This window comes from Falco naumanni, chromosome 11, assembly GCF_017639655.2.
Source record: "Falco naumanni isolate bFalNau1 chromosome 11, bFalNau1.pat, whole genome shotgun sequence".
Taxonomy (NCBI): Eukaryota; Metazoa; Chordata; class Aves; order Falconiformes; family Falconidae; genus Falco; species Falco naumanni.
In genome coordinates, this window is record NC_054064.1 from 29,416,275 (window position 1) to 29,441,886 (window position 25,612).

The 25,612-nt window shown below is 57.5% G+C and overlaps 1 protein-coding gene across 3 annotated transcripts in view; it reads right to left on the reverse strand.

Moving 5' to 3' along the window:
* The window catches only part of SSBP3 (single stranded DNA binding protein 3), a 54,893-nt gene extending 29,523 nt beyond the window's left edge, over positions 1-25,370 (reverse strand). For all 3 annotated transcript variants that reach the window (XM_040610121.1, XM_040610120.1, XM_040610122.1), the window contains exons 1-4: positions 25,129-25,370; positions 24,924-24,996; positions 24,682-24,743; positions 24,024-24,108 (exon numbers count right to left, since the gene is read on the reverse strand). In XM_040610121.1, the coding sequence (XP_040466055.1) occupies positions 24,024-24,108; positions 24,682-24,743; positions 24,924-24,996; positions 25,129-25,184 (276 nt within the window). In that variant the 5' untranslated portion in view covers positions 25,185-25,370. The remainder of the gene's footprint in view (positions 1-24,023; positions 24,109-24,681; positions 24,744-24,923; positions 24,997-25,128) is intronic.
* Positions 25,371-25,612: the final 242 nt, after the last annotated feature.

Genomic DNA, 25,612 nt, shown 5'->3' on the forward strand with positions numbered 1-25,612 from the left:
CGCTGAGCATCACTGCAAGATCTTGTTTAGACTGGCAGCACGGGGAAAACTCGGTGACAGTGGGTAGGCAGAGTCCAAGGGGTGAAGGAGGGAGGATGAGCGGAGGGAGGGGACGGGCATGGTGGCCATGGCCATGAACTGCTGATAAAAACTTCCCGATGCGCTTTTTTCTTTCTTTTTTTCACACCCACCATTTGATAGCCATAGGTAAGAGCAGCTCCTCTGCTCCCCGCAGCCAGAGCCGCCCTCGCAACACCCCGCTGCAAGCCCAGGCACACCGCCGGCGGGTCTGCACCGCTGGCACGGCCCTCACAGCACCCTCCTCCCCACAGAGACATGCCCACAGGCGCCAGGATGTGGCCCCATCCCAGAGGCAAACCCTCCCCGGTCCCTCAAGCTGAGCATCCCGCAGCCTCCTGGCTCTGTGCCCGCTGCCCCTTGCCTCCCTGGCAGCAGAACACCCCCAAACTCCACGGGGAGCCACAGGCAGACCCCGGGCTCCCCAAAAGGCAGAGGATGCCCCGTGGCACTCCAGTTAAGTTTTTCTAAGCCTCAGTACAAGCTGGAGAGGACACTCCCTGTGCAACCCTCCCGGGGTACCCAGCAGATGCCCAAGCTGTGCTGGCAAAGCTCCGGTGGGCTGCAGGGTTTCTCCTTGCCCTGTCCCAGCAGGATGGGGTGCCAACCACAGCAGCCCCCTGCACCCATCGGCGTTTTGGTGGGCAACGGCCCCTCCTGGGAAAACTTTTTCTGGCTGCAGCATGGCAGTGAGGAGAGGCTTTTGTGCAGGCAGCACCCTGCTAAGCCACACAAAGCTGGGGGGGGGGGGGGGCAGTGTTTCAAAGGCTCCCGGTGCAAGGAAGGGCCCCCTCCATCTTCCCCCCTCCCCAGGCACCAGCTTTTGTATTGCCTTGGCCGGATTCGTTAACTCCTCTCCCGGAGCTGGGGCCTCCTCTGCCTGCAATCCCTGTGGATTTTACCTCCAGGCAAGAGCAAGGGGGGGAAAAGGGGGGGGGGGGGGGGGGGCAGGCGGGGGGGGGGGGGGGGGGTGCAGCCCAGAGCCATAAAAGAGCCTGGTAAAAACAACAGACTGTGGTTGGGGGATAGATACACGATGGCTTTAAAAAAGCGCACCGCTGAGGAGAGTTTGATGGCTGTGCCAAAAGGAAAGAAGTGTCTTCCCACTTGCAAACAAGAGTTAATTATAGAAAAAAAGGCCCAGGAAAGTGTTAAAACCATCTGTGCCACGAGGAAGAGGCTGGGGCCGGGCAGGCGCAGGCAGCAGCGCTGACAGCTGCTGTGTACAGGCAGCCTGGACCGTGTGCTGTGCCATGCCATCCCCCTGTCCTGCCAGCCCTGCCCTGCAATCCTTATCGTGACACCTCCCACCCTGCCAGCCCTGCTGTGCCATCCCTGCCATGTCACCCTGGCAATGCCACCCTCCCGAGCCAGTGGCATTAGCACTGCCACCCTTGCCACACCATCCCTGCCATGTTATCCTGGCTGTGCCATCCTTCCCAGCCAGTGGCATTAACACTGCCACCCTGGCTACGCCATCCCTGCCAAGTTATCTTTGCTGTGCCATCCTCCCAAGCCAGTGACGTTAGCAAGCCACAGTGCTACAAGGTCCCACCTGCCCCAGCATGTGCTGTGGGTCCCCAGCGGGACCCCCTTAACAGCCGCCCCCCGCAGCGGTGCACAGGGCAGGAGCTCCCGTTTCAGCACACAAGGCCACCACTACCCTGGGTGGCACAGAAGGGACGTCCCTGGGATGCACAGCACAGCCTCACGGGGAGACTTGTCCTAAATACGTCCCACTGAAGCATCGCACAGATACGTCCCAAGGGACAGACCTCTAGACACCCATTTGTACCGCAGACCCTAGGGAAATGAGACCTGGGCAATGATGCCAAGCACTCTGCGCCGCCTGTGTCTTCTGGGCAGGGCTGAGGATGGACGTGCCTCCTGCTGGGGGAAGGATGGGGGCCACCAGAGGCCAGAGCCCAGCCCGCACGGCTGCACCGCATCACCCGCCCTCGCAGCCAGATCCAACTGCTTCACAAATATTTACCTAGCTGGTTTTTTAAACAAACCCGAAATGCCGGAGAGTTTAAAGTCCGTGTCCCAAACAGCTCCTGTCTTGCTCCTGCCTGCCCTCAGGTCCCCAGCTGCCTGCCCGGGAGCCTCTGGGCTCCTGCACCCTGCCCCGACCCCCTGATGTTAAAGAAACTGCAGGCAGGCAGGCAGGCAGGCTCCTGCCTAGTCAGGCAGCCGGGCCAGCGGCAACACTTCTGCCTCTTACTTTATTAGGGACATTCAGGCTGGATGATGCCTGAACACGCAACTGGTGCATTTCAGAGGAGACCTCATGCTGACGAGCTTGCATATAGATTCACCGCAGAAAATAATTAGCCGTAATTAAGGGCTTCTGGTTTATGGCTCCAACAATTGTTTAAACAGCAGAGCCCTCTTCAAATTAAGTTCAGGACTTGCCAATAAATATTTCTTTATCATGATACGGTTTAGTTTCAAACTCCTGCTCTGAGCAGCCAGCCTGGGCTTCTCAGATTGGGGTCCAGAGCTGCTTCTCCTGCGAGCAGACGCAGAAGCTGCACAGCTGGACCCAACCCCAAAATTTTTCTCTTTTGGAGCAAAAAAGTGTTGGGGATAAGAGAAGGGAAGGAGGAATGGCAGGAGAGCTCTCCTGCCAGGAGCTGGAGAAGACATGAGTGTATGAAGAGCAAGGAGGTGCCACTGGTGGGTAGATGGCTCTGGTGTGATACGGGTACCAATGCCTGTGGCACAAGTGGGTCGGCTGGCAGTTCAGCTCACCGTATCATAGGAGCAGTCTGAGGCTCTTCTACGTTGCATCTACCCACCGGGCTGGCCCCCGCCCCACCTGCGGCGCTCCCTCCCTCCCTATGGACAACATATGGCATGTCTCACCTCATTAGAGACATAACTAGCAGAAATAATAAGCAAGTCTTAACACAAACTCTAAACTAATGCACTAGAACAAGCTCTTCAGCTGGGAGGTATTTTGGTGTCCCCCCAAAACCCTGCTCCCCGAGCCAGCTGTGGTCCAGCAGCATGCTTGTGCTCCACCACACCAGCCTGGGCAACATAACATCAACGGGGCAAAGCAGAGTTAAAATGTGAAGATCAATATTCACATTGAGGCAGCTTCTAAGAGGTTTCAGTTGGTTAAGTAGCCTTGAGATTTTGGCCGTGAAAGACGGTGCTGCCAATGTGGCTGCACGCTGCCCAGATGCACTCGTGGGTCCTCTATACAGCTGCCATTACCGGAGCAAGGAGGCGATGAGTGGGAGTCCCAGGCTGCTGGGGTAGGACACGGGACCCATGGGTGGGTGGAAACTTGCAAGCAGCTCTGCAAGACATACGCTGCAAGTTTACATCTTCCCACTTTTTAATTAACACCAGCCCTCCGTTAGCACTGGCTAAGAGGGAACCCATCGGTGTGTCAACATCCACCACGAGGCACCATGCTGTGAGGCAGTCCCACCACACCGGACCAGGTAAAAAACAAGAGAAGAGGAGCCCATGTGACAGCCTGCGTGGGAGCTCTGCCCCCAGCATGGTGGGGATGCCACACAAGATGCTGGCCCTCACGCTGGGTAGGTTCTCCTCTCTGAGACAGGTCCTGAAGCCACCTCAGGGCCACCAAGTGTGGAAAGCTCAGATGTTGCGTAAATCAGTGGAAGTCTTTCCGCTGTTTTCTTTGAGGAAAAGGGATGCTTTCCCCTGTGACTGCTTCTTCCAGTAGAAAAAACCTCAGAAAGTCCTGGAAGCAAAACCCCAATGCTGCTCTGCCACCCAAAAGGGCATCTTCACATGTCTGGTGCCTCCCCAGAGGGACAAGCCGGGAGCACCACTGGCTCCTGCCAACTGCAGGGTTTTTCCGAGTATGATCTAGGAGCACCGTGGGAAGCACACAGGGAAAATGGCCATATCATAAACCAACTCAACTTTATGACCTGAACATTTTAAGACATAGCAGGAGCCTTTGTACTGTGGCCATAACTGCAATATATCAGTTAGCCATCGCTTCCACCAAGATCTAGCGCTCTAGATTTTGCAGCAAACGCTGACTTAAAGACCCATATCAAATACATTATGATACCACTGTTTCCCGTTACCCACGCTGATGATTCAATTAATTTAAAAACAGCAGTGAAATTTAATTTTGCCATTAACCCTGCAATCCCCAGCAACAGCCAGTTGGGAAGTCAGCAGCCACCTGCCCAAGTGTGGATGGACTGGAGGGTGGGAGGAGAGCGAAGGGACGAAAGATGAGGAGATACAGATGCGAGCGGAGTTAAGATAGCAAGGCGGGATCTTTTCTGAGCCCTTTGCAGGGGTAGAAAGTGTAGGCAAGTCCGCAGGAGAGACGGGACAGGGAGCAGCCGACAGGTCGCAGAACGGCACCCGCTAAAGGCTTTATTCAGAAGAGGCTCCTGCGGGAAAGGCTTGCTCAACTCGTTCCACCTCCCTCCACCCGTGCGGCTCAAATTCACATGGTCTCGCACAACTCCAAAGCCAAACACAACGCAAAGCGTACGACACGCCGGCAGCTGTCCTGTGGAAGGGTAACCCCCACAGCCTGCCTGGGTCTGGCCTTGGCTCCATCAGTAGGGGCAAGGGTTAACAGGAACCGCTAAATGGAGTGTGAACTCCATACAGGCAAGCTGTTCTTTCGCGGGGGTAAAAGGTTACCCTTCGGAGATCTGCAGTGATGGTCCGCACGTAGGCTCAGGCCTTGGGTCAAGCAGGGCTCACCCATGGCTCCATCAGGCAGCCCAGCTCACCGTGGAGGAACAGCACAGAAGGGACACAGCCACCCGACCAGCCTTCCTCCCCGACACGTGGCCAGAGAAGAATAGTTAGCCCAAGCAGAGCTCTCCCATCTGCTTTTGTTTTCCAGTCTTCAGTCCTGGGCTCCACTAAAGCCCCTGAAGTCACCGGGCATCTGTTCTCCTCCACCCATCGCAATCTGCCAGCCACTGCCGCTCTGACAGCCATCCATCACGCTGTAACACGCTGACCACAAGACCCAGTGGGACATCATTTTCAAGTCAAATGCAGCAGTTAGCATAAAATAAAGCATCGTCCTGGTTTGTTGTGTTTTTTTGGTTTGGTTTTTTTTTTTTTTTTGACGATTCTGCAGCTGCAGCTAGGGACTCGGCAGGCAACAAAAGTGAGGGGGGAAAAAAAGGCACAGGAAAATGGCAATTCTACTCTTCTGAGTCATAACAATTATGACGTTGTGATAAGAAACGTTTTCTATGAATTTTTAAGTACCAGTAATCCTGTTTTGCAATTGTCCCCTGGGAACAAGGCGACAGATTGAATGGGGCTGACAGTTATTTCCATCCTGACGAACGCGGCTCCGACGTGCCACCTCCTCCCTCCAAACTTGCCGGCCCAGCGTTCAGCCCACCGCTCCGGCCTTCTTTGGTGCAAGCAAAGCTGAGCTGGCTCAGCTGCTGGTGTGATAACCCCGCAAAACCCACCCTGTTGGCCCCAAACCCCCAGCATGTATGTATTCATGTGCCCGTAAAGCAGAGCTGCCCTCCAACAGCATGCACGGGGAGAAAATGCACCTGATAAAGTCCCTTTTTCCTGCACATGCAGCTATCCCCTCAGGAAACCTATCTCCTCGGGAAACCTTCAGCTGTGAGCTACGAGGCAAGCTGAGCATCTTGGTGTGTCCCCCGGTCCAGCCACAGCAAACACCCTCACAGGTCCCGGGAAGACGGGGATCAACAGGGAAGAGCATGGTTCGACCTTTCACTATTTGAGACTCCAAAATTTCCACCACCATCCCAAAACTCTGCAGATTTATCTCGCTGAGGGAACAGGCTGTGGGAGAAGGCAGCAGGGACACGCACCTTTCTGCTAGAGTCTTTTAGACTGGGAACAAAACCCATTCCTTTTACCTCTTTTGTAAAATGAGCACCGTCACCAGAATCAGTGCTGAGGAGTGAGTATGTTTTGCAGAGGATCAAATAAATAATGGATGACGAAGGAAAGCTGCCACGGCGAGACTGCTCGTGAGATGCTCTGTTCTACACAGCCTTTCCCGATACGCTCGTTCTTACAGCTCCTCACGCTGGCACCAGCTCCAGCCACATCGATGCTCCCCAAACCCAGGTACCAAGGGGTGCACCAGCCAAAGTGACATGCTCCAGGACAGTGGCGCCTTATGGCTGTTACCCCTGGCAGCCCGTACTTGTGACAGGGATGTGTTTTAATTGCCAGTGGGCAAGAAGAGAGATGTGGGATGCACTCCTGCAAACCCAGGGCACTGCGCCGGCCCCAGGGCACCAGCAGCCTGGCACAGAGCAGCATTCCCAGAGGGAAGCCCAGCTCGCTGTCCTCTGGCGCCAGCCATCCTCAGCCCCCAGCTTGTCAATAAGCCTCAATCCTTTCAGTAATATGTTAAAAAAAAAAAAAAGGCAAAACTAAGTTTCTGCTTCCCTGTCAGCAGTCACCCCATGCCTCTCCACCTCCGCCCTGGGACTGCCCCATGCCACCATGCCAGCGCTCAGCACCCTGCCAGAGCGGGGACAATGTCCCATCCTCACATACGAGGGAAGCCTAGAGCCAACATACATTAAAACCAGCCTGTCAATATAGATGCAAGATTTATTTTACATATGACATAGGGCTTAAAAAAGAAGGTGCGCCGGATGCTGTTTGCTTCTGCTAAGGCTGTTGTGATTTGGCTCCCAAGGGCGCTGTAAGGGCGTTTGGGATGGGGGAGCCCGAGGGATGGATGGCTGCTGGGATGCAGAGGCTTTTACCTCTGGATCAGACCCTGGCTGAAACCCGCAATGACCCAAAGCCCTCAGCCTGAAGGCCGGGCAAGCTGCTGCCGTCAGAAAGGTGCCAGCACAGCAGCACGCCCACTGCCACTGCCTCTTCTGCACCTCTTCCCAGCAAGTCCTCCTTGGTACGACGCCGCCAAGGCCGGCATCCTTTGTTTTCTGCTTTGTTTTCCTTCCCTGAGCCCAGGCAGCCCTCCTCCCCTCCGTCCCCACCACCACCGCCCCGGGCACAGGCTGCGGCTCGGCAGGTCCCGGGGGTGGTTTCTCAGAAAGCGTAACCGTTTCTGCAGAAAGTTTGGCAGCTCGGGCCAATGGCGGGAGTTTCTTTAATCAACTCAAATTGCATTTTCTGCAGATAAGTCTCCCACTCTCAGCCGCCAAGAAAAAGCCAGCCGGACGGCAGCAAAAAAAACCCCCCAAAACCAATACAACCCCCCCCCTCCACGGAGGCTGCAAAGTCACCGCACAAGCTCACGGGGCGATTATTTATAGCCTTTCCCTCCGCAAAAGCCAAAAATAATTGTTCCAGCCCAATTACCGAATTTCTGAATGCTCGGCTCAGGGGTAGCCACCAAAGTGCCGTGCCTTGAGCCGCTCGCGATGTACTGGCTTTGAGCGGCAAGGCTGGGGGGTACGGGGGCGGCTGGGGGGGGCGGCTGCGGGGAGCTGCCCCCGTGCCCGATGCAGCCGGTGCCGCCGGCTCCCAGCCGGACCCACCGCTGCCGGGGGGCCCCGAGCCGAGTCTGCTTTGGCCGTGACGGCACCTGCTGAGCCTCCCTCCCCCTCCTCATCGCCACCCACGAGCCTCTCCGTGTGCTTTCTCCCTGGCCCAGCTGAGGAGGGGGGTGACAGAGCGGCTTTGGCGGGCGCCTGGGCTCCAGCCAGGGTCAGCCCACCACAGGCAATTAGCACCTGGTGAGGTGGGATGGCTAACGGCGGCGGGCATCTCCGGAGAGATGGCATGCTGCTGGCATGGCGGCGCCTCCTGCGTGCTGGGCTTTGGTGATGTTGTCTTATGAAGGTGACCTCCATGGGGTTGAGCTGTGGCTCCAAAGAGATTGCCCAATAAAGTGTTGGGCTCTAACGAGGTTTTGCTGTAGCCTGGGCTGAACCTGAGAAACCCCAGTAAAGGTCTGCCCATGCACACCAGCCAGGAACACACACGGGAGACCACTGAGTTGTGCTCCTTCCACCCTGTCCTGAAGCTCAGCAAGACCAAAACCCTTCTGCAGCCCCTTGCTCAGACACCTTCCACAGCTGTTTCAGTCTCCCCTTGGCTTCCCATCCCTCCTTACCAGCTCTCTGGTTTCGTTTGGAGAGTGTTTTTCCTTCTCCCTCGGCTCAACCCACCCACACCGCCGCTGCCTTTCCAATCGGCGGCAAAGACAGGCGGAGAGCAGCGACCGCATTTCGCATGGGACGAAGGGGAAAACACCAGGTGCCTGCTCCGAGTCCTCTCCCTCTGCTCACCTTCCCCAACACAGAAATAAATAATTACATATGTACACCAAAAACAGCGGTGGTGGAGCCAAGCCAAGGGGCGGTTCAGGGCTGTACAGTTGCCGTGCTCCCAGTCAAAACTCATCTCCCACACTGGGTTTCACACATTTTGGGCATGTTCATCTCTTGACAACTTTAATTTAAAGAACAACCCAACCAGCCGCAACCCAGCATGAGCCCCTCGGGCAAGCGGAAAGCCCCCGGCACAGGTGCCAAGGACAGGCAGCAACCACTGCTGCCTTCAGAGGGAGAAAGCCCTGGGTCCCCCTTCACCCCACTTCTGCACCTGCTAGGTTGACCTGTTGGGATGTCTAAAAAACATACCAGTTTTGTAAAAAGCAAGTAAAGCAGAGGGAAATCCAGCTGCTCCGGTGGCTCCAGCCGAAGAGACAGCAGGAGCCTGGCAGAGGAGGAACCTGTGTGGGAATCCAGAGACGGTCCCATAGCAAATCCACAAATAAACGCATTTCTTTCTTTTTAGAGATAGCCCTGAAATTATTCCTTACTGGGGAGGGGAGTTTTCCTTTTCTGTCTCCTTTGGGAGGACCAGATGTGTTGTGCTGAGCTGCTCTCATGACACCGATCGCCTGGGGTCCCCACGAGATGCACCCTACGCTGCACAGCACCCAGCTGCCAGCACGTGCTTCCAACTCAGGCAGCCAGGGAAGCTGCAAACACCTAAAAAATCCCCCAGACCCGCCCATTCCCTTCCACATGACTCACCTCACCCCATGACCACCTTCATCCCAGAGATGACCCACAAAGCTCTTCCTCCCAGGTACAGAGGAGGGGGCTGCAGACCCTCGTGGGAACCCACCTCCACACCTCCAACCAGAACCAGCTGCAGCTCAAGCGTGCCAGCTTGGGCTTCAAACCTACACAGAGAACCACCGAGTCCCTAGCTGGGGGGCATATGTGGTGGGGGGACCCCATCTTTACCCCGGCAAGCGCTGCCCCCCCCCCTCCCCATGAGGCTGCGCCGGCTCCAGCCGCTCCCGCGATCCAAGCGGAGCAGATGGCACGCACAACACTTACGGCTTCGCTTTCCAGCCGCCATCGCAGAGCTGCTTCTCAGCAGGGCGGAGGCGGGGGGGTAGGGGGGAGATAGCTTTTTTTTTTTATTTTATTTTCCCTGGGAATTTTGATTCTCTTTAAAAAAAAAAAAATAAAAAATTATAATCCTGCACTTAAGACCTGGGAGCCCCTGGCAGGCAGAGCGCAGTGCTCTGTGCAAAGACGGTGCGTGCCGGCTGATCGGCAGTCTGTCCGTCTGTCCGTGCCTGGGGACCCAGCTGACCGCCCAAAATCCCCGTCAAGAGGGACAAATCCTGGAAAGCCTCACACAGCAGAGATGGAGCGGCAGGGGGAAGGGATGAAGCGATCACAAAAATGGCTTTCTAGGGATTCTGCTGGCTCGCCTGGATTTCCTCCCTTTTGACGGCTCACGCCCTGCTCACCGAGGGGCAGCTTCTGCCTCTGCCACCCTGCAGAGCAGGCAGAGGGGGTTGGAGTAGCGTGCCCTGAATGAAGGAGATCCGGAGGGAAAGCCAAGCCGTGTTTCAACTCTCTGGGACATTGGTCCTCCTGCCTCCCCAGCTAAGATGGAGCAAGGGAGAATCTGTCCCACCTGGGGTGATGACCAGCTCCAGGGACATCCACCAGCTTGGGGACCAGACTTGCCTGGGTCTGATGCCACAGCCATGGTCCTCTAGTCCTACACCAATGGCTCAAACCAGGCTTTTTGCTTCCCAGTTGGAAGCCAACACCTAGAATGAGGCAGGGAAACCATAAATCTGGGCATCGCAGACACCAGATTGCTTTCAGCAGCCACGCTCTGCACAGAGCTCGGTGATAAGTAACAAAAAGTCTGTGCTTTGCGCTGCTGATTTCTTGTCTGGGGATGCATAAAACCTGGGAAATGACAGATCGGCACCTCGATCCAAGAGCATCCCCGCACTCGCTCTGCCGGAGAGGCGGATAAACAAAGGCAGCTCTCCCCTGCGTCCACAGGCAGCTGCCACCGCCGCCCTGCGATAGCAGGAGGGGGGAAAAACAAAAGAGGTCTGCACCGCTGGGATCCGCGGGAATGGGATGCTCCCGGCGCTATCCCAGCCCTTTTATTCCATCGGTACCCACAGGGAGCTCGGCCCCAGCCGCTTGGCCATCTCCCTTCCCCAGGGGTCTCCTTGCCCAGCCGCCACGGCTGGATGCCAAGAGAAGCACCATACACCATAACCAACCCGGCATCGCACGGCAAGGTGGAAAACGTCCTGGTTTTGGGAACAGAGTGGCTCGGCCACACCAGCGAAGAGCTCAGCGATGATTTGGACCAGGCTGCAGTGGTTTTGTGCCAATGGGCGCTGTCGGGTATGATAGATGCTCACCCAAATCCCATGCGGAGGGAGAAGAGCTTGAGCACCCATCTGACAGCACCCAGAGATTCAGTGAGCTCAAATATTTGGCAGGGAAGTTTCCTGATGTGGTTTCTTAATTTAAACACCCTCACCACTGGCAAGCACCGGTGGGTGCTCACCATTGCTTTGCACGGGATGGTCCAAGCAACCAACCACCTTGGGGTGGTCACGACAGCAAGGGAAAAGGCAGCATGTTGGGAAATGCCAACTTGAGGCTGTTTCCAAGAAAAAGAAAAAAAGAAAAGAGAAGGCAGCTACAGCTGTGGCACCGAAACGCCCAGGTCTCGGTCCATCCATAGGTGGGCACGTGCTGGTTGTGCTTGCCTGGCCTCACGAGCTCAGGGCAGTCTAAAGCTGCTGAAATAATGCTGCCACGCTCCTCCCAAACCCACCCTCTGTCCCCAGAACGCTGGCTGGAGCCCTGCATCTCGCCTCCATCACCTTTTCCAACCCCTGTGGACCTGCGCTGCCCCACTGGTGCCCCAGCAGTTTGTTGCTCCAGCCCCAGCCCCTCGCCCGAGAGCCCCACTGCTGCGCTTCACCCCAACAGAGCAGCACACACCTCAAAATCTGGGTTATGGAAGCACCAAGGAAGAGCATCCCTAGCTCCAGGGGGCCACATGGATTATTCCACCAGGCCACCACAGCGAGCCCTCTGGAAGGAGGGAAGGCAAGGCAGGAAACCATCTCCGCAACCCCGAAGTTGAATAATTAACACCTGGGCTGTGGGAAGCCCTCTCCCCCTCCCCAGCCCACCAGTGCCCGGGGAATGGACCAGGGAGGGGACTGCATCGCTGTACCCCCCACCCACCCCCCCGCCCCGGGGGGCTTTGCCGAGGAATGCCGGGGGCGGCGGCGGGGGGAGCAGCCACGGTGGCGGCGCTGGGAAGGGAACCAGCTGGAGAGCCGCAGCCTCATGAAATAATGAAATGCCAAACCAACCCCTGCATCTTCCACAGTCTCTCAGGTCACCTACCAGATTAGGAGGCCTGTTGCTAAGGCAACCATATCTTGCAAGTGCTAGCTGAACTTCCCCATCGTTTTTAACCCTTTAAGGAGCACAAAAAAATAATAAAAAAAAGAAATACGTAAAAAAAAATGGGGGGGACACGACACGGGGAAAGGTAACACCAACCATGCAAGCCGCGGGAGACCGGCAGAGGCAAAGAGGGGGGTGGCTGGGAAAGGGAAATAAAAGAAAAGGCGCCCCAGCAGCCACCTCCCGCGCGATGCATGCCACGCTGGCTCCCTTCCAGGCAGCTAATAAAATTATTCGGCATCCACACACGCACGCGAGACCCAGCAAACTTTCGATGCGCCTGGCACAGCAGCGGAGGGGGGGGTGGGTGGGGAAAAGCAATGAAAAGTCAGGTTACGCATATGAAATGGGGGCAAACAAAGCAAAATGGAACTTTTTTCTTTTTTTAAAAAAAAATAAATACAAGCCCTCATGGCCTTGCAGACGCCGGGCAAGCCCTGCTGCCACGGCAAGCAGCCGGCAGGCCGGCGCCACACGGGAGGGGACAGATGGCCAGCGCTGCGCCCGGCAGCGACGTCGGGATGGAGGCGATGGGCGCCTGCGGCCACCCCACCAGTTCTGCTGCAACCAAGGGCCAGGAGCATCCGCAACAGGGACACACAGCCAGTGCTCTGCGACGATAAAATAACAATAATCATCAAAAAAAGCCAGCCCCTTCACCAACCCAGGGATCACGTCCCAGCGGGGTGATGGGGACCACAGTCCCCTCCTCTGGGAGGATAAAACCCCATTTTGAATGCACACAAGCAGGGAGCCCCAAATATTGCAGCTTGCTGGGATAATGAGGAGGCCTGCGAGCAATAAGAAAAAGAAAAGGAGCAAGGCGACACACAGGCAGCACAAGAGGGAGGGAAAAAAAAAAAAAAAAAGGAAAAGAAAAAGGAGGGAGGGCAGAAAGAGGCATGGAAACGAGGAGAAAATGTGGAGCGGCATAAATCAGGCGCGCGGGGGGAGCTGGGGAGGCACGGCAGCACGTGCTGCGTTCCAGGCGTGCAGGCAGCGCACGCGGCTGGCTCCTGCCTGGCGGGGCGAGCACCAGGCAGCAAACAGCCCTGTGCCCCAGGGAAAGGGGCTCCCACCCCCCCGGGGGCTAGCTCGGTACAGGGTATCGGCTCTGCCTCCCAGCACACCATCGTTCCCCTGTTAGAAAATCTCTTTGGGAAAGAAAATGCCTCCACCGGCACCGTCGCGAAAGATGCTCAATGGCAAAAATCAAGGGGATCCCCCCTTTTCAAGCCCCCTTCCCACCCTCGGGTCAGGGTGGGGACAGCAATTGTGAAATTCCTGCTGAATTCCCCTGAAATAAGGGGCAGCAAGATGGAAACCTGCTCCCAAAGCCATCTTCTTCCCACCAGCCTGCTCTTAAAATCATAATAAAGAGAGGCGTGAGGGTCTGTGCAAACCCAGCCCCACTTTGCTCTGGGGCTGTGCCGAGACAGGTTCGTGGCCGTGCCACCACACCAAAGGGCTGCCAGCCCTGACACCCGGCTCTGGTCCTGCCCTCCAACCTTGCCCCCGCACCCACACCCCTGCACCTTGCCAACTGGCTGGCGGGAGAAACTTAATTAGCCATGTCCATCAACCCCAAACATCTGTAACCAGCAAAATTTACAACCAGAAATAAAGAGGAGTGACCTTCGCGGTGTTGAAAGACAGTTGGGTTCTTGTATTACAACGGCGGGGACAGGCAAAATTCATTATCTCTAATAGCCATCCTTATAACCAGATTAAACACAAAGGCAGCAATTCCATATTCCCTGACCTGCCACCATCCCCAGCCCAAGCGAGGGGAGCTCCCCTCTGCTGCCGCGCTGCTCACAGAAACCCCACCGCCACAAATTCAGCTGATGTTTATGCATGTGGTGATCTCCATCCCTCCTACACAGGAAAGACAATACCCCAGCTCATCCCACCCCACCAGGCTGGGGACACCCAGCTGGGGTCACATCCCTCCCAGTCCTTCTTTGGCCAGTACCGGGGAGATGCTAGGCTGCCCTGCAAGCATCCCAGGGGGGTACCAGCGGTGAGCTGCCCCCACACCAGGGATGCTGTGGTGGTACCCAGAGCTGTGCTGCAGACGTTTGCCACGGGATCCAAGGGAAAACCACCCGGTTTCCAGCACACAACCGACCAGAGCCCAACCCTCCGCAAATAACCATCGTCATCTCCTGATGCACGGACGTTCCTGAGCACAAGGGCTTTTGTCCTGAAGATGCAGCCAAGGCTTTCACCTCTGGCTGGGAGATGCACGCGGTGCCAATCACAGGCCGGGGAGCCAGCGCCTGTTATTTTCATCAGAGGATGTTCTCTGTGGGGAACTTCAGCTGCCAGCCAGGAGAAACAAGCCACTGGAGGAAACTCGAGCCTCCTAATGGCTTTCTCTTCACCAGCTCCGGCCCTGGCAGCGGCACGAGGGCAGCTCCTTCTCCAGAAGATGAGAACCAGTGGGACCAGCTGGTTTCTCCCGTGTTCAGCAGCAACAAGTCAAACTGCTTGGAAAACACTTAAGGAAGCAGGGGGAAGCTTCAAATGGACCAGGCGGACGGTGCACCGCACTGGAGCAACGGTAAAAGTTAAAATTAATTAGCTGGCAGGATGACAAAGAAGCCATTGTGCAGCACGGTGGAGCAATCCAAGTACAAAGGCTTTATATAAGTCATGTTGAAAACTCCTTGATGACTGCAGGTAAGGACAGACAAGCTGTCAGGACATGCCACAACACCCTGAAGGGCTCCAGGACAAGCAAGCAAATGTGCTTTTAATGATGAAATGAGCCCTGGGAGCCCCAGTCTGGACCTTCTCTCCAGAGGAGACTGGCAGAGGCATGAAGCACCTGGGCGTTATCGGTACTGCGGTGCCCAGGATAACACAAAACCAGCTGCTTTGAGTTTCTCCATGGAAAACTGCACTTCAGCTGGGCTGACGATGCCCATGCACACTGCAGATCAGCGTTTGCTTCCTTGTGAGCTCCCACCTCCATCGGCAACCATACCCACCAAGCACACCCCTGCCAAAAGCCCCCCTGATGAGACCAAGCGTTCCAAAGCGTGGCTGCCCCTGCCTCAAACCAGACCCCAACAGGGTCTCACAAAACCAGACCGACCTCCCGGTTCATGCCGTGCAGAGAAAGACCCCAACAGCCAACGGGTCTCATCACCCCCAGGCAGACCCAGGTTCTGCTTCCCAGGAGGAGCAGGCACCCTCCCACAGCCACCGGGGACACAGGAGGGGGACAAGCTGTGATGGAGAGCCACCCCAATGCTGCTACTAGCCACAACCCCCCTCACTGCCTTCACCCCCCTGCCCAGCAGGCAGATGGGCAGCAGTAGGGGGGGGTGGGTTGTGATTTACACCCCACCAGCTGCACAGCTCTCCCACAGAAAGGAGCTGAGGGGGAGGGAAGCACCTCTCCCTCCTCCTCCTCCTCCTCCTCCTTCTCCTCCTCCTCGCTGCAAGCACCGCTCCCAGGCGAGGGGATGTGGGGTCTCAAGCAGCCCCTGCACCCCACAGGCTGCGCATATCCCAGTGGGACACCCCCCAAAAACGGGGGCACCCAGCAAGGGCCAGGCAGAACAGGAAGGCGAGGAGGATGCTCTGCCGGGTTTCAGCAGGGGAGCAGAGCCAAGCACCATGCCGCAGCCTTATCTGCCCACCCCAAGCCAGGGCGCGCTGCGAGGAAGCACCCTGCCCCCATCCTCACCATGCCCTGCCTTTCTTTCACTTAAAAAAAAAAAAAAAAAAAAAAAAAAAAAAAAGACAAAAAACCACAGGCCCAACAAACCAAGCTCCCAACTCCTCCCCAGCCCCAGTCACTTAGCTGCAAAGCACTGCTTGGGGCAGCAGAGCTGGGGACTGCTAGCTGCCCACAGGGGTGACACAGGGGCACGTCCCCCCTAACAGCTGGCAGAAATGAATAAATAAGTGAAGGCAAGGCATGGGGCACCCCCGCTGCAAGCCCATTTTGGAAGGAAGGGGATGCCAGCCAGCCACTCACCTTGGTGGGCACCCATCCGTGCTGGGCCAGGCACCCCAGGTGCGATAGTAACCGAGGTGGTTACCAAGATAGTAACCAAGGTGGGAGCTGGGGCACGGGGGTGTGGGGGGGGTGGGCACAGAAGAAAGCCCAGGTCAGGTAGGAGGGACCAGTTCTGGGCTGGCATGGCCACTGGGAATGCTGTGGGATGCCAGCACCCCAGCTGTGCAGGGCAGGTCATGCTTGTCAAGCGAGTCAGAGTGCATCCTATGCTTTGGTTTGTAGCTGAAAAATCCCAATTATAGGTGGGAGCTCAGCCCTGTGAGGCTGTAAAAAGCAGCCCAAAGCCAGGGGAAACGGGAGGGAAACCCCCCCACCCCAGACCCTGCTTGCTCGAGGTGGGCAGGAGGGGTGGCAAGAGCTCATTTTCACTACAAAAAGCTGCCGCACCCCGGGAGGAGAGGCACCAGATCAAATGTTCAAGGGTTGATGCAGAAACATTAAGGAAAAAAAAAATTAAAAGAAAATGTTAGCTTAAGACACAGCCAGAGGTCTTCCTTTGGACTTTATCTTGAGGCGGCAGGCTGCAGCAGCGCTGCCTCGCGTGCGGATGGAGAGGCAGACCCTGTAGCTGCCCGCCCAGCCCAGGGAACGTGGAGGTGGAAACCACCTTGCTAAAAGCCACCAGCCATGGTGGCGATGGCCACGGTGGCAATGGTGAAGGAAGAGCAGGGCAACTGGGGGAAGCACTTAATGGCTGGATGTGAAGCGCTGCTCTGCCCTGCTGCCCCAGCCACACACCAAATATACAGGCACATGCATCTGTATCCACATGTGTATCTTAATTCTGTATATTGCATGGATATAATTGCATATATACGCACACGTATGTATTTTTTGCTTAATTCCGATATTAACGGCCTTCATGCACACAGCATTAAACTCGGGCAGGACAGCGGGCATTCCTCCTCCAAAAAAATATACAATTTAAATGCACAAACCTGAGACAACAGAAGAGCTGGCCTTACCACAGGGGACCCGCACCCCATCCATACCCAAACTTCACCTGACCCCCCCCCGCCCCTGGGTTCCCTTCTCAGCTCGGCTGGGCACAGGGGAGGGGTGTCACTGCCGCAGGATGCAGGGATGGGAGCAGGGCGGTGGTAGTGGGTGGAGGGGGGGCACCAAGCGTGGGAAGCAGCACCCACAAGCAGCTGCCCCGTATTTTGGAAATCCCCCCCTCGACTGCGCAGCTGTAGCTTTGAACTCAGCTCCTGGCACTTGTGGCCACGAGCCGGAGTTATGAGAGAAGAAAAAAAAAAACAACACAAAAAACCCAAACCAAGGCGGAGGCGAGGTATTTATTTACATGCAAAGAGCTGGTTTTGCTCCCTGCCAGCCCCGAGGAAAGCACTGCTTCTGCGCTGCTGAGCCCGTCAGCCCTGGGTGGGGGTCTCCCCCCAGGGATCTGCAGGGTCAGGACCCAAGAAGGGCAGAAGATGCTGGGAAATAAGGGGGAAACGTGCCTGTGGGCTGAGCAGAAGCCTCAAAGGGAGTCCCACAACCTGACCCTCAAGTGGGATGCTGGTGAGGCGGCCGTGTGATACTCACAGGAATAAATCCCGCTCCACAGTACCCATGGGCAGAGCGGGGTGGACTGCTGGCACCGGCCAGGCTGGGATGCACCAGGGTAGCCAGAGCTGCTCCAGATGCCTCACCGCTCTCCCTCTGCCATCCCCTCTGCTCATAAGGAAAACCAGAACCAAATGCTACTCCAGCTCCCCCAGCACCCCTCTAAAGCATCCCCCATGGGCCAGGGTTTGGCACAGCCGAGTGCCATTTACGTGGTGCCAGCTCTGCCACGGGGCCACCCAGGGTGGAAGAGGAGAAAGAGCCGAAGCCCCCTGCCCCGCTCCCCAGGACCAGCTCTGGCAGCTGTTTCCAATAGATCCAGGGACGGCTTTACAAGAGAAAAAATAGGGAACAAAAGGTAGGAGAAAATCCAAGTTTCCAAGGTAAGGAAGGAAATGATCAGGAGAACAGGAAAGCCTCACTCGTACCCAATACACGGCGTCCTGACCTAACAAACCTCCCCGCTGCCCGCTGCACAGGGAGCCCCCCCCGTGCCGGATTGCCGGCCAGCCTCCCTGGCATGGCACGGCACAGCACGGCACGGCAGCTCCCGGCCCCTCGCCCTCTTTGTTCCTCTGCAGGGACCCCCGAAAGCAGGGGAGGGCAGGGCTGCGAGCTTTGTGCTCGCCCAAGCTGAGCATCTGCCGGGGGCGGCCGCTCGTGCAGCCCACCGTGCCGCGGGTCCCCTCGCCGGCCTCACCGCGCTCGCCCACGTGGCCGCGGCGCTGCCGGGGCAAACAATGGGATGGCGCGAGCTGCCGAGCGAGCCACGCAAGGCCTTCCTCCTCCTCCCCGCCGCGGGCTTCGCCGGCCGCCGGGAGCTGGCCCCTCTCGAGCACCAGGGTGGGGGGATTGGAAAAAAAAAAAATTACAAAAAAGCCCCACAGAAATTAAAAAAACCATAGCACATTCAAACCCGCCTGGCTGCTGCACATGGGTTCGTGCAAGGCGAGGGCATGCTAACCCACGCACACCACGGCAGGCGACGTGGACAGCAGAGCAGGACCGCCCCGGGCAGCACCCAGACACCCACCCCAGCACCCGCTGCGTAGGGGTTCCCTGCCCATGGCGCAAACCCCCACCTGCCCTCCCGCTGTCAGCCAGGATTGCAGAAATCCTCCCTCTCCTCCCATCCCACCCCCAGCTTTTCCGGAGAAACCCCTCCCGGATTGGAGCCGGAGAAACTTTGCATCTTCACACCATTTGTTGACACAAAATCCATCCCCTGCCTTACTTTTGCAGAGGCACTCGGGGTGGGGTGGAGGGGGGGAACGTCTGTTTCCATTTGAAACTGTCAAAATTAGCATTCAGTAATTAAAAATCACACCCTTTCTCTTAATAACCTAACCAGCATGATACAATCAGGTTGTGCCAACTCTTTAATCTAATTGACTAATTACAGATTTTAATTTAGTCAGTTACTGAACAACTGTTGACAATTTGTTTTCATTAGGGACAGAACAGGATAAATATTTAGGCTCCCCAGTCAAAGACTAAGACATAAGCTCTGGGCTCTGACCTCCAGTTTCACGCCGGCAGCTTCTCCATCGGCATCACCCACGGAAAGGTGCCGCTCTGAGACGCCCCGGTCCCCCCTCCGAAAGCGGGAAGCGTGGCAGCGGAGGCTGCTCCATCGCAACAGCTGATATTGTTTAAAATATAAAATTGAATAATCCAGCTTTGCGTGCCATTCTACCAAAAGCGGGGTTTCAGGGACAGTCAGGCTCACAGGCGGGATGGGCACACCAGCACCCTAAACCCCGGGGGGAAGGCTGAGCCCAGTGCACTGCCAGGACAGGGAATGGCTGTTTTTTTTTTTTGTTTTTTTTTTTTTAAAGTGATGTGGAGTTTTGCAGCTGCTCCTGGCAGCCTGCCACTCCTGAAGGAAACTCCTCTCTCCGGTTACCTACCGGGGAACCCTGTCCCTGCAGAGCGGAGCTGGATGGAGCCCAGATGGAGCACGGTCCCGTGTGGAGACGGGACAGAGCTGCACGTGCCGCTGGCTGAGCCCTGTGCCCAGGCCATGCCCATGGGGGCTCCCAGGGACCACACAGAGCTGTTCCTAACCCCTGCCTCTGCACTGTGCCAAACCTGCCCCAAAAACACCTGCTCTCCTACGCAAGAGGTTTCTAACACGCTCGCTGCAAAGGGCACACTGCAGAAGCACTCACAGACCACCACCCCCCCCACTGCAGAAACACCCACGGACCACCACCACCATCACCAATGCAGAAGAACTCATGGACCACCATCACCACAGCAGAAGCACCTATGGACCACCAATGCCACCACTACTGCAGAAGCACCCATGGACCACCACCACCACGCTTGCTGGTCTCACACCCACCCCACACAGCCATGGGCACTTGGAGCATGAGACTCACAGCCTTCGTGGGTCCTGGAGCAAGACAACAGCCTGGCACGGGAGAGGTGACAATCACACCAAACCCCTCATGCATGTAGAACATCTCCCAGGAGGGGTCCCACACAGCCACCTCACCTGCTAAGGTGCCACATCAGCAGGTGGCTATGCAGACCCCAGGGAGCAGAAGATGCCGTGACAACAAGGCGATGCCCCCCGGGGCACCGGTCCAGCAGCCAGCAAGGGTGCAATGGGCAGACCCAGCAGAAAAGGACCACCTCCCATCCCTCATCTCCAAAGTGTGGCTGGGAGGGCACCTACAGGGGGGGCAATGGCTGGGTTTGGGGTTCAAACTCCCGTTTGAAGGCCAAAACCCTTCCAGTCCCTTGGGTTCTACCTCTTCCCCCACTGAGCTGTGCTGCACACTAACACCAGCAAGCCTGGATGCTACGTCTACCCATCTCCAGGGGCTTCAGAAACCTGCTCACCAAGATCTCAATTTAAGGGGAAATGTTTCAGATGGGGGGTAAAAAAAATGGAGGAGCTCTGGTTGTCCCCAACCAGGATGGGAGGGCATAAGCCCCAAGCACACCATCTTTTCCCAGACCAGCCACCACCCTTCCAGCAGCAACTGCCCGCGCTGCAGCAGAGCATCGTTCCAAACCCAAGCGAGAAAGAACTGCAGCAGCCTTCCAAAGTTAAAAAAAAAAATAGTATTCGCATTAATGGCAAGTTGAAGCCACCGCTCCGTAGATCTTACACTGCAAAGAAAACAGTATTTCAAATGCTCCCCAAGTGTGGGTCCTTCTCAGGGGGGAACAGGGGAGCGGGAGGATGAAGTGATGAAGTCAAAGTCTCCAGCAGCCAAAGGCTATCCTGGTTTTTCCCTCCTGCACACTGATGCCCTGAGCTGGCTGTGCAGGCAGAGCAATACCACAAAAAGTATGTAGCAACAGTCAACTAGATTTAAGTTCATTTTCTGTAGCTCGAGGCCAAAATCGACTGAAGTGGTTCTGGTGATCAAGTTTTCTGCAATTCCCCTTTCTATGTATTAGCTCTTTGACAGAAATTCACTGCGGTATTTAAACTGGCAGTCATCACCGCTAACTCAAATTGTATTGGCTTTCATGGCGTTGAAATGCTCAACTGCGACCAGCCATCGGCCAATTCCCAGATAACGCAGCGGCTGAAATCCCCTGTCATGCCGAGCGATCCCGTTGCAAGCTTGCGGGCTCTGGGAGCGCTCCGTAGTGCCGGTGCACTTGCCACAGGGCTCTGCCCAGCAGAGCAGCCCAAACCAACGGCTTATGGGCCGAGTTTCAGGGGATAACGGGTGTGCGTGGTGCTGTTAACTCAGATAAACTCTTTTGATACAGGTGGGAGAGGCTGACTAACAACCCTTGGACCAGCACAGCTTGTTAGGTGTGTTAACAAGCAGTGCCGGAGATGGGAAGAAAGAGAAGTGCCGCATTCCTCCTGCCTGCGCCAGGTGAATCCGCGCTCCCACCACCCCTCTCCCGACAAGCACCTTTCTACCAAGTCCCAGCAGACTTTTGTCCCAGCTTAGGAGAAAAACCTTGGGGAAAAGGTAAAAAGCAATATTCCTAAGCCGCCCCAAGAGCCCACAGCTTTCAAGAGTTTCCCCCACATAAGAAGGGTGGGATTTCTCTTTTTTTTCTTTTCCCTCGCTAGAGAGTTAAACATTAAAAAACAGGGGGAAACTGGCAGTTTGTTCCACTGCTCCTAATAGTTTTCAAACTGTTACGCTGGGAGATGAAGTGGAAGCGATACAGCATGCAAATCCCCCCGTTAGCATCCCGCCAACGAGGCACTCCGCTCCCTCTCCTAAAGACGCAACTCCTGGGCGAGCACCCCTCCGGCACTGGCTACGGGAGGGCAGTGTGCCAAGCCCCAGCTGGCCCAGCACCACCACACTGCTCCCCAAGCATCCCTCTGTTTTGTCCTTCGAGCAGCACAGTAAATACATTGTCCTCAGGTAAATATACCAGATTTGGGGCGAACACTGAGCTGGCCGCACCGAGGTTGCCCATCGTTGGCCAAGTATAAATACGATGCTCTACCAATCTGGGGCAAGGCTTGTATTGGGATATTTTTAGCCACAACTACTGTACGAAGCGATTCATGACTCACTGCACCAGCCCCGTTCAGGGTTCGTACTCCGTTCTAGATGCCACGTGCCACTGTTGGGTTTGGTGCTCGATAAAAACCTGCATTCCAGCCCCGGCACCCATTGGCGAGGCTGGCCACCGCGCTCACCGGTACTGGCAGCCCGCTCCAACACAGAGGCTGGCAAGAAATAAGGCACTATTCACACTCCTCCAGCTATCATTCGGTTCTTTGGTCAATATTTGAGTTCTGGCCGGGTAGGTCCCTCGCCCTGTAAAGTACACGCCGTGCCAGGAAAACACGTTTCCCGTACCGGGAACACATGGAAAGGGGACTGTGCCGTGAGCATCTGCCACCGGCCATGCTGGGGAGGAGAAGCACAACGCCTGTTTCGAGGCCAAAACACACCCAGGGAAACCAAACCGGTGCCACCAAGCCAAGGCACAGGGGAATGAAAATCTTCTTACGAGTTTCTGTGGTAAAACCCAAAAGGTAAAAGCACTTGGGGCTGTTACAAAACTGCATTACACCGAGAATTAAAAACAATCAGGGTTGTGTCTATTTACTGTAAGCTTAAAGCAACGTGTATTAAAGAAGTTTATGCGAATCATCTAATGCACTCAGGCCTATTGTTAGAATTATTACCAAGCTAAAAAAAAGATTATTTTCTCTAAATACACTAAATCCTCAGACACGATAAGGAGACTGTTGTGAATGGAGCATTACCATGTCTTGGTTGCTAATGTCATCTTCACCTGTGGCTCTGCTGCCCAAAGATCTACCTTTGCCTTGCTCCCGGTGAGCCTGCTTCCCAACCGGGCTCCAAAAAAGCCAGAATTCGGCCCAGAACGCCCAGGAAGCAAGCAGCCGCCCGCGCCGAGCCCGGCACTGGTGGGTGTACCGCCGGCTGTCAGCTCTGACCCTCGGTTCAGGAGTTCATCATCTTAATCCGCCCCAGTAAAAACAAGCGATGCAGAGAACGGCCGCCGGGAGGGACGGACAGAGGGACAACCCCCCACCTAGCAAACATCCAGACCCATTCCCCTCCACCCCAGCGGGACGGGCATCCTTCCACCCCGGGCATTGAGGAGAGGTGGCTCAGCAGCCAACCGAGGCTCTCTAGAAGCCCGGTGCTGCCCGTGCCCCAGGGTGACCGCTGCGTCCAGCGCCAGCATGCAGGAGCACTGCCGAGGTCGCCGAGACGCTCGCCTGGCGCTGCTCACTGGCAAAGCCTCGCGCATCCCAACCCAGGCATGTCGAGGCAACGAGAAACTCGGGAAGAGAGGAAAAATGGTTTCCATACCATAGGCTCCCCGGAGCAGACAAAACCAGCTCCTGCTACAGGGTTTGAACTCACTTGACTGGGGTCCAAGCCCACAGCCAGGTGACTAATCCTTTGATGCAAATTCCTCCCAACGCTGCGGATGCAGGGGACACGTGTGGGACGGGAGCGGGCAGCCCACCCGTTGCCCACCAGACCGCGCACCCTCACCAAGAGGTGTCTTTTTGGAGGCACCTCAGCCCCGGCACCCTGCCCTGCAAGCCTCATCCCGGCGTCATGCTAACACCTCTGCAAAGAACAACCCGAAATCCTGACAGACGAGATGCACACCATCAGCCAAGAGGGGTCTGCAACACCACCCTCAAGGAGCAAACACCTCCACCTCGCTGGTCTCCAGGGAGGACTCAGACAACCAAGGAAGCCCCCAGCCGGAATCGGGGCATCCAGGGGAATCCCCCCAGCTCCTCCCCAACTGCAACCCAACCCCTGCCCACCCTGCGAGGAGCCCTCAGCATGAAGTATCTCACCATTGATCCTCTAGTCAAGCTTTGTTGTCCACCACTATGCAAAACTGCTTAATTCTACCAGTAGTCTGAATGCCTTTAAGTGCTTAAGATAAGTATCTCGGCTCATTTACATAATTGCGACATTATGAAATACTGTTCAGTCAAATCAGAACGTTGTTGGTTAAAAAAAAAAAACAACAAGAAAACACCCCCCCAAAAAAAAAACAACAACCCAACACCCATGGTTTTGCCAGTCGGCGAGGTTGGCTCCCAGTGCGCTGGAGGAGCCCGAGCTCCCCAACACCGTAATTACCGCGAGGATTAGAAACTTGTTACTCACGTAGTCATGAAAGGCTTTCGCTTCGCTCGAATGTTCACAAGTGTCTCGCCTTTCGGGAGCTGCGCAGTAAAGGTCCCAAAACACGCTGCGTGGCGGAGAAAGTCAAGAGAGGCGGCAGTTACTCATCCGGGCGGGCGCCCCGGGCCGGGGGTCAGCGGAGGTGAGAGCATCCCACCCCCGGCGCCACGACTGTGGGGACCGCGGCCGGCCCCAGCGCGCATCCCAGCTCCGCACCACCGGGATTTTGGGAAGCGCCCGCCGGGGCACTGGGCCCCCGCGGCGGGTGACGGCGGGTGATGCTGGGGTGTTTGAAGAGGTAAAGTAGCGTTTAAGGGGTAACAACCCTGGCACCTCGGGGGCTCCACCGGGCAGCGTGGCCGCCCCAAGGGCCCTGCCACAGCTGCGTCCCCCCCCCCGCCGCCGCGGGGCCCCCGCCGCGCCTCGGCACCCCGGGGGCGGCCCGGGGCTCGGCCGGCGGCTGCTGACTCACGCCGGCACCGGGGCTTCACCCCGTGGGGGCCCCACGCTCCACCGGGGCGACACCCTCCCCCCCCGCCCGCCTCTGCCGGGGGCGGGGGGCTGCCGGGCAGCCTGGCCGCTCCCACCCGCGACGGGGCAACCGCGGGGCGCTCCCCCCCCGCCCCCCCCCCGCACTTACCACCACCAGGAGTGCAGAAAGCCGGGGGGCTCGCCCAGCGTGATGTTCTTCTCCCACCGGATCTGCGGGCGAGAGGAAGGCGGGGGTGTGCGGGGGGGGGGTAGGGGGGGTGGGGGGTGGTCACGAGTGGGCGTGGGCCCCCACGCGCGGCGACCCCCCGGCGCCGCCGCCGCCCCGCGCAAGATGGAGGGCGGGCGTGCGTGCGGCGGCGCACAAAGGGCGCGGGGGGCGGCGGGGCTCACCTCGGACAGGAAGGTCTGCGCCGACTTCTGGGCGCCGACGTGCAGCAGGTACTCGTAGACGTACAGCGCCAGCCTGCAACAGCCGAGCGGCGGGTCGGCGGCGGCGGGGGGGAAGGAGGAGGAGCCCCCCCTCGCCCGCCCGCCCCGCACAAAGCCGCCCCACCGCCGCCCCGCTCCCCCCCGCGCCTCCCGCCGCCGCGCTTACTTCTCCCGCGCCTGCCCGTCCGAGGGCACCGCCGAGCCCTTCCCTTTGGCGAACATGGTCCGCGCCGAGGAGGGGGGCGGCCGCAGCCGCCGCCGGGAGCCGCTGTGCCCGCCGCCGAGGGAGCGCCGGGGGCTGTCAGAGCGCCGGCCGCCGCCGCGCCCCCATCGCCCCGCGCCCGCCGCCGCTCGCTGCGCCCGCCGCGCCGCTGGCCGCGTACCCGAACGTGGCCGCGCCGGGCACCGCCCCCCCCCGCCGACGGGCGCTCGCTGCCGCCAATCACCAGCGAGCGGGGGCGGGGCCGACCCGCGGCACGCCCTCCTCCGGAGGCGGCGGGCGGCCTCCCGCGGCGGGGAAGGAGGGAGGGAGAGCGGCGCCGCGCGGTCCTAGCGTCCCCCCCGGCTCGGCCCGCCGGCGGCACGGCCGCCTCGGCGCGCTGCCGCGCCGTGGTCCTTTAAGGCGCCGGGCCGCGGCGCGCAGCGCCCGC